This window comes from Lycium barbarum, chromosome 8 (genome assembly GCF_019175385.1).
Source record: "Lycium barbarum isolate Lr01 chromosome 8, ASM1917538v2, whole genome shotgun sequence".
In the NCBI taxonomy this organism is placed as follows: domain Eukaryota; kingdom Viridiplantae; phylum Streptophyta; class Magnoliopsida; order Solanales; family Solanaceae; genus Lycium; species Lycium barbarum.
This window is the reverse complement of record NC_083344.1, coordinates 95,631,109-95,640,083: the sequence shown is the minus strand read 5'-3', so window position 1 is coordinate 95,640,083 and position 8,975 is coordinate 95,631,109. Positions and strand designations below refer to the sequence as shown.

Genomic DNA, 8,975 nt, shown 5'->3' with positions numbered 1-8,975 from the left:
CATGCATTAGAAATCGATTAAATACTATAACTCTATCGGGGTGATGTAACCCCCGATTCCATTATGGAGTAGTCATGATCATCATGTCTCACCTTGAAAGAACTAGTATTATAAGGTGAGTCTAGTAACAATGAATCACATCAAGGAATCATATAAGGGTCATTAGCTTCGTTGAAATATCATATCATGAGCTTTAGAATCGCTAGATATCTCTTATCTTTATCTCAGAAGTAGTTCCTAGTAGTCATGGACTCATAGTTTCCGGAATGTGAGAACATCATGGAAAGTTAAAGGAAGTCATGCCTTAGAAAAAGAAGGGACTAGCCTCACATACCTTTTCGCCTTTCTAACTTGCCGACTAAACGCTTCCTTCCAAATTCGTAATTCTACATTCAAGGAAATTCGTGCTAAGATTAGATAATCGATAACATACTTGAGCTTAAGCTAAAGCTAATGAAAATTGGGCAGCATCTCCTTTGTTTCTATTACTTTCCCCATATAGTATATCAACTCCCAAACATCAACAACACAACCACAATATCATAATCAATAAACTTTATTAAGCTGGCCATTATTCAATTCTTACAATTCCCTCTCAAAGTCACCCATAACCATGGTTATCACCCAAAGTGGTATTCACCCGCATATAATGCTTCTCCAACATTCTTAATATTATTCATAACAAGATTATACCCATAACATGTCAAGAACTATGATTCAAGTCAAGTTATCATTCAAGAACATCACATTTTCCATATTTGAACTCCATGTTCTACTTTCTTCCTCAATCCAAGTTATTCAACCATTCAATACTCTTAATAACATGAAATTCTCATAAAACTCACCTTTTATTATGTAGGAAAGGGGTCTAGGATGGAAATGCTTCACTTGGAGAAAAACCCTAGCTTCAATTCCAAGAGATTTCTTGACTTCTAGCAACCCTAAAGAGTTTCCTTACACTTGATTTACTTGGATTAATGAAGTTGATCTTTGACTTGCCGTGAATTCATGTAAAAGAAATGTGTGGAATGTTCTAGAGGTTTAAAGAGAAGTGGAGAAGTTAGAAGAATGAGAAATTAGAAGTGGGATCACATTTTTATACTTGAAAATTGCTCAGCCCGTCGGGTGTTATACGGACACTTATACGGTCCGTATAACATTACACGGTCAGTATAAGTGACCGTATTTCACCATCAGGGAAATCCTTTCGTCTGTTGGGTTATACGGACCCTTACACGGACCGTATAAGTGGTCGTATAACTCCACTTTTCTGAAAATATTTTTGTCGTTTCGTTTGATCTGCAGTCCTTATGGAACCTTCTTACCACTTGTTTAACACTTCATTAACAATATAAGGAGCATTATAATTCTTCCTCAAGACTTTATTAATTCCACATTAGCTCGGTACTTTGCAACCCTTCTTCAAAACACGACTTATGCTTGAAATTCTTCAACGAACTTCTTCTTCTGCCTCAAATGTCTTTGGAATCTTAGTTAGAACCGTTACATACTACTTCTTATTTGTAGAAACATCATATACTTCTTACCCTGCGTTAGTCTATCTTCCATACGATGACATGCAATTTTCCGAGGTGTAACAATTAGTATTTGAGGCATGTCAGGGTCTTGTCCTGACCTAGTTATTCTTTCAGTATTTTGATCATAGAGGTTTCATAGACACAAACATTAGTCAGTTATGTTGGTTTTCCCTCACAACATTTATTTCCGCATTCATTATTATATTTGAGTTAGAGAATTCTCTTGCTTCATGTTATATCTTGTATGCTTCCATGATACAACTATTAGATTCAGTAGCCATGGGTTCGCTCGGTCATAGACAGTCAGGCACCGAGTGCCGTGTCGCGCCCAGACCATTTTTCGGGGCGTGACAAATACTGTATCGACAATTGAGAGGTCGTTTAATCTATCTAACCTTGACTCACCCTGATATCTCTTATACAGTTGGTGTGATGAATCGTTACATGCAAAATCCAAAGATGTCTCATTTGGAAGCAGTTCGCCGAGTTTTGGGATATGTGAAGAATACACTTGGCTATGGTATTCTGTATAAAAAAAGGTGAAGATTGCAAGTTATTTGGTTATTGTGATGCTGACTACGCAGGAGATCATGATACTCGATGCTCAACTACTGGATCTGTATATATGTTTGCATCAGGAGCAATTTCATGGTGTAGCAAAAGGCAACCAACTGTGTCTTTATCAATAAATGAAGCAGATTACCGAGCGGCAACAATGGCAGCTCAAGAGAATGCTTGGCTGATGCAGTTATTGGTTGACCTGAATCAACCAACGGGTTATGCAATCCCACTATATTGTGACAATCAATCGGCAATAAGTTTTGCCGAGAATCCAGTTTTTCATGCAAGAACTAAACATGTGGAGGTGCACTATCATTTTATCAGAGAAAAAGTTTTGCAAGAAGAAATTAGATTGAAGTACATCAACACAAAGAAACAAGTTGCAGATTTTTTCATAAAAGGTGTAAATGTCAACAAGTTTAAAAGTTTATGTCAGCAGCTAGGCATGGTTAAGATAGAGAGCTGATGTCGAGTTGGGTGGTTAATGTTGTACAACATCGGTTAATGTTGCAACTTTCAACCTCCGCAAATTACCCATTTTTTTGTAGTGATCATTTTAGAAGGGATCATAGAAGTGAAGAGATGAATGGCTTAGGATTGCAAAACATGTTTAATATTGATGGAGTTGACACCAAAAGACTACATGTTCCCTTGCCAGCTGCTTGCCTGCAGTGCTTGCTTGCTAGTTGATATTTAAGAGACCATTTGCGCAGAACTGATTGTGACGCATGCAGTGATTACCAAACAACACTTATGCATAGGATTTATTAATGCGAAGCACCGTTGATAAGATCTTGCATCATTTTTTAGTACCTCGACTGGATCATTTTTAACACATATACAAAATCAGTGGCAGATCCAGGATTTGAAGGTCGTGGGTGCTCACTTCCTTAAACATAGGGTTGCTAGTAATCACATAGTATAAATATACAGTCACTCGAACACGGCAATAAGAAAGTTAATGAAAAAACAACGGTTAATATTGTCATCACAAAAAGCAACTTCTAATCTCAACACATGAGCTACTAATAAAGTTATCATTAAAAAAGACATATCTAGTCATAAGTCATAACTATGCTCGACGACTTTTCATATGTTGAAAACGATGACTAATAGTATCATTGCTTACAGTTGCGAATATCATACACTCTACATAGCAAACTAAACAACCATTCAAAAATTCATCACTGATATTGTTACGAAGCTCATTTTTGATGTACTTCATGGAAGAGAAAGCCCGTGTCACGACCCCAACTGGCTGGTCGTGCGGGCACCTACCATATTACTAACTAGTAGGCGAACCCTGACCAACCACCCAAATACTCATCCATTTTATAATAAATACTTTCTTAAAACTCACAAGATTAAAATACAAGCTTCATACAGTCTCTGTTTCAAATACAATAAAACTGAAAAGAATTTCTCGGGATCTAGTCTAGACAGGTACAAGAGCTCCTACTACATAAGGAAGACAAAATAAATGACCCAGCCAAAATAAATGACCCAGCCTCTGCCTGAAGTGAGATAAGTGAGGCTGTAGGAGAATGCCTAGAAATCCACACGAAGAAACTTCAACTTAAACATGCAACATATCTACACCCTAAAAGGGACATACTAAGAGTAGTATCAGTACACCATACGTACTGGTAAGCATCATAGGTCGACTAAGATTAATTCACGCAACACAATATAAGTCAATAAGATAACAAATAAGTCAAGGCTCTTGGGATTCTCAATATAGATTCCTTTACTATCACCCTCTTATCTCCTTACTCCACCTATTTACTTCTTAATATAGGCTCTTGGAATTACATGTTTTCTATTTAATCATAACCGATCCCTTCCTTCCATCCAACTTATTAAATCTCGTCTCCACGTTCACCCTATCCTCTAATTTCTACCCTTTTATCCGTAGAGTTAATCTACTCAATTTACCTACTACGATGTGATACACCTAGGGAATGGCTTACCATCTAAAATCCGCTACTACACTTACCTTTTATAATAGCCACCACCCCACACACAATCTCAACGAAATCATAAAGATGCATACGCAATATAACCGACGGGCAGTACACACATGCATGATAGAGAATTATGAGATGTAGTGCAATGCAGAATGTGATGCAAGGGCCCAACCACACTGTACATACATGCTAACTGATGTCATTGCTCAGTAGTCATGACCTGCAGGGGACCCATGGTGTCCATGTACCACTCGTTCTGGATACTCATCGAACCCGAGCCATAAATCCTCCGCTCCGGAAAGAACCTCAGACGCGGATCCATATCATATAGATTTCTCGTATTCAACTCAAATAGCCATATGACCAGATAACACAATTTCCCATACTCAGTCTTTCCTGCTCCATGTATTTCCTCATAACACATGCAATGCAATGAAAGGATGCAATAAATCAAACAAGTCATGAATCATGCCCTTGATGGGCATAGTACTAATCACGATTTCCCTCAGTCCTCTCAATACAAACCTCTTGTTAACAAGAATGACAATCATGCGAATATTTCAATACATCTGGAAATAAGGACGGAAATCAAGTATTCTCAGGGATGCATAATCTAAATAACGAAATACCTCCTTTCAGCCCTGATACATAACCTATTCCCCATTCCATAACACCTACCCCTCAATGATGATAGCACTCACTACTCAATAAATATTCATTGTTACCCTAGCTAATATTAATACATAGTTTTAGTTAAATTTTAGAATATGTCCATCCAAACTCCATGTCCGAAGCCCCAATCATGCAATCTCCCGTCAACTCTAAAAGTACATACGATTCACTAATCAAAGTCTAACTCAAGTAAATCATAACCTACTTTGTTGAAGAACAGCCAATTGAATCCCCATGAATTTCTCGCCTTCTTAACCTTCATCCGAATCCATGAGAGGTGATAGCCATGGGGAATGGTGTGGAGGAAATAGAAAAAGTCTCTTTTCTTGGTGTTAAGGGTTTTTCCATCATGTGGAAACCGAATAGCAGTCTTGGAGAGTCTTTTATTAAAAAGGAGGGTAAAATAAACTAAGTGAACCAAAAACGCGGTCACTGCCCCGCTTCGACCGCTGGGGCGGTCATGTGTCCGCTATAGCGAGACCACTGTTGCGATCCCTTGACCGCTGTGGCGGTCCGTTTCCTTCCCTGGGCCCATGATTTCTAGTTCTATCCTAAATTAATTTTTCCCACTATTAATCCTTAAAACACTCCATAGGGCTTATTATTTATGATCCTAGACCTAGATTGGGCATGGGTTCGCAAAGTGTTAAATAACGACCAGACAGGTCATTACAGCCTGTTCCACAGACGCTGTAGCAACGGGAAGAATGAGAGTCAACTTGATAAGCAAATAAACAAGTGGCCAGCTTTGATGCAAATCTGACTTAACCAACAATTTTGCAAGGTCACTAATTCCCTTCAAGTAGAAGTACCTCTTGTCAAAACCACGAGCATAAACTATAAAACTATCAAGCTAACAACTGAGATCCCGAAGCTTACTACTATCAAACTCATTCATATAACATTCAGCCAACCTCATTATCCTGTTCTTATTAAAATTTCCGAATGAATTAACTGGATTCAAACTAGCCATACTGACAAGTAAGTCAGTACTCACAGCATCGAAATGATTCTTAAGCTCTTGAGGATGTAAATCAATAACAGCATAACAAATATCAACGCGTAAATAATGAGAATGTAAGATCAAGAGATATATGCTTCGATCTTCCAGGATAATAGCTAGCATCCATCTTCAGAATGATTATATCATATTTATCACAAAAGGAAGAGACATCATCCACTAATAATTCGAATTCACTATCCCTGATTTTTTGTAATCTTTGCTTTGTAAGAGCAAGAAGTCCCATAGCATTGACAATAGCTTGATCCATCCTTTGTAATGAGTAGCTCAACTCATTTGTCATCATTATAACATAAAAGCAAAATCAAATTCCTTAATCATACTCACAAGACTTTTAGCAACAAGTCTGTCAGTATAATTAGGACACTCACATCCAGTAAATTCAAGAACATGAATGATTGATGGAAATAGGACAATGAGATTATCTAATGTTCTATAATGAGAACCCCAACGAGTATCTCCTGGTCTTGAAGTCCACGTTCTTGATTTAATCCTCGCCCAGTATGCACTTCACCTGATATGAGCAATTCTTCTAATTTTTCAGCTTGATGTTCTCGAAGCAAATCGCTACGCTTAAAAGATGCTCCAACAATATTTAACACATTAGTAACTATATAAAAAAATCATCTACATTTGAATTCTTCTTTGCAAGAGCTACAAGTGTTAACTGCAATTGGTGAGAAAAACAATGAATGCAATATGCCGATGGAGTCTCATTCAAAATCAAAGTCTTAAGACCATTTAGCTCTCCCTGCATGTTGCTAGCTCCATCGTAACCTTGCCCACGTATTTGTGATGGACTTAATGAGTGATCTGAAAGAAAAGAGTAGATTGCCTCCTTTAATGAACGAGCAGATGTATCACTAATATGAATAATACCAATAAATCGCTCTACTACTTCTCCTTCTTTATTAACGTATCTCAGAACAATTTCCATTTGCTCCTTGTGTGATATATCCTTTGATTCATCAACTAGTATCTCAAAATAATCCCTATCCAGGTCTTCAATGATGGCTTTGATTGTTTCTTTAGCACAAGAATCAACAATATCCTTTTGAATACTTGGAGAATACATCATTTCATTTTTTGGGGCGTTTTCTAATATAATGCTTCCAACATCTTCATTAATATCTCCATACCATTGCAAAAGTTCAAGAAAGATACCTCTATTTGAAGAACATTGACTCTCATCATGCCCATGGAATGATAATTCTAGTCTCAAGAGAAACTTTGTCACATCGACTGAAGCACTCAAGCGACATCGCGATTCCCTTTTGTCTTTTTCGAGTTTCTTGTCATAGGCAGTTTCAATTTACTATGATTGATTCATTAAATTAAGCATCCTGTTAAAACACTTGTTGTGGATGCTATTTACCTCTCCAACATGAACTCTAAATCTTTCAAGAGCCTTGTTCCAAGCTTTAAAGCCAACTTTTGTATAAGTTTCACTTGTATTTCCATTACTTTCATGTTCATTTTAGAACAAATAGCAACACAAACAATATGCAACATCTTTTGTTATACTGTACTCCAACCACTTACAACGACCCTTATACCAATTAGGATTAAACTGGCGCATTTCCTTCCCAAACTTAGTTTTAGGAAAATCATGAACCTCAGGTTGGCAAGGCTCTTTTCGAATATAATATCTCCTAACTTCATCACCTATATTAGGGTTATATTCTGCAATAGGCTTTCTAATTCTCGGATCAGCTTCAAGAGATTCTAAATTAACACCCAAAGGAAATGTTTCCCTTCGAATTTCTAGAGCCATGATTTCCCTTTGAATTTCTAGAGCTACGGATGAAGTAACAGATGGATGAGTAGAACTAGAACTTGGTAGCCCAATTTTCCATCTCATGATATACTTATTCACCTCGATTCACAAAGATAATTCCTACAAAAACAAGATTCACATAATTCCTAAATCAGGTTATAAACAAGGCACAGAAATACAGAGTGTTTCTCTTAACCAGATGAGAATCAATACTAAGAAAATATTACATGTGTGTTTCTAGTCAAAATACCTTTACCAACAGTACCAGTAGTCATTGAAGAATTTTGTTCTAAGTTTCTCTTCCGAATGATTAGTTTATCTATTTATCCATTAATTCTTTCGACAATATTTCATCAAATATTTGCTATTTAATTTTTGGACGAAGTGCACATAGTCAACAACAGTAATGCAAGGAGCATGCCTAGAAACTATGATTTCTAAAATGCTCTAGGACTTACTTTCAGATATCTAGGGAGAGAAGTAGTAACATTTAAATTGGTAACTATGAGGAACCAGAAGTCCAAAGAAAGAAAACAAGAAATTACCATTTACCAATCATAATATATTCATCAAATAACAGAAAAGGTTCCCCTAATCTGAATTTAAAGCATTAGCATTAAAAATCCCCAACCCAAAGTTCTTTTCTTTTTCAATGACTAACTTTAATCAAAAACACCAAATCTTATTACCTTGTTTTTTGTACTTTGATTTTGAAATTGTTGAGATTTGGGAAGAAGAAGAAGAAGAAAGCTTCCTAGTTGTTGAGCAGCTTACTAGTTGTTGAGATTTGGGGTAGAGGAAGAAGGGATTTGTGTAGAGAGAAAGTTGTAACCTTTTAGGAAAGGAGATCTAGAAAGTAAAAATAGTAAATAAAAACCTAAAGTCAACAAGGGAAAAAAATTAAAATATTAGAGTTTGAATAGGAAAGGTCAGCTTTTTCAACGTTTTTTTTTTTTAAACTAATACAGTCAGCACAGCTCTGGGAGGAGAAGTGCTTTTAATGTGAAAAAAATAAACACTCATAGCGGGAATCGAACACGCGACCTAAGGCTCGCGCGCGCTGAGGGATATCCTTCTCTTAATGCTACTCTTATTAGTAATACTACTTTGTTTTGTCTTTTTTGTCAAAGGTACTTCATTAGTCAAGCATTTTTCCTACAATACAACAATTCAATGCAGTTATCTTAAGCATGTTTCTGATAAGGATTTAAGTTAAAAAGAAGTAAATCATATTAGTAAGTTTGATACGTTACCTTGGAAATAGAGTGAAAATTATTGCTATAATCAGTAAAACTACATTGACAGTATAAAGATTGTTTATATTGTTAATGTATATATAATGTAAATCCATCTAATAATATGGTAAACTTAGAAAATTAACTTGTATACGCAATCTTTTTAGGTTATCTCACGTGGAAGTCCTATTAAACAGGATAAAT

The 8,975-nt window shown here is 36.4% G+C and overlaps 1 protein-coding gene across 1 annotated transcript; it reads right to left on the bottom strand.

Annotated features, from left to right (window-relative positions):
* Positions 1-6,184: 6,184 nt before the first annotated feature.
* Positions 6,185-7,620, bottom strand: LOC132607978 (uncharacterized). The gene is made up of 4 exons (XM_060322061.1): positions 7,316-7,620; positions 7,135-7,222; positions 6,391-7,050; positions 6,185-6,331 (listed from the first exon to the last, which is right to left on the bottom strand). The coding sequence occupies exons 1-4, from the start codon at positions 7,618-7,620 to the stop codon at positions 6,185-6,187; spliced, it is 1,200 nt and encodes a 399-aa protein (XP_060178044.1).
* Positions 7,621-8,975: the final 1,355 nt, after the last annotated feature.

Coding starts and splice junctions, on each gene's coding strand:
- LOC132607978 (XM_060322061.1), bottom strand. CDS start 7,620: ATGAGATGGAAAATTGGGCTACCAAGTTCTAGTTCTACTCATCCATCT. Junction 7,223..7,315: donor CGCCAGTTTAATCCTAATTG/GTATAAGGGTCG, acceptor TGAACATGAAAG/TAATGGAAATACAAGTGAAA. Junction 6,332..6,390: donor TTGCAAAGAAGAATTCAAAT/GTAGATGATTTT, acceptor GCATCTTTTAAG/CGTAGCGATTTGCTTCGAGA.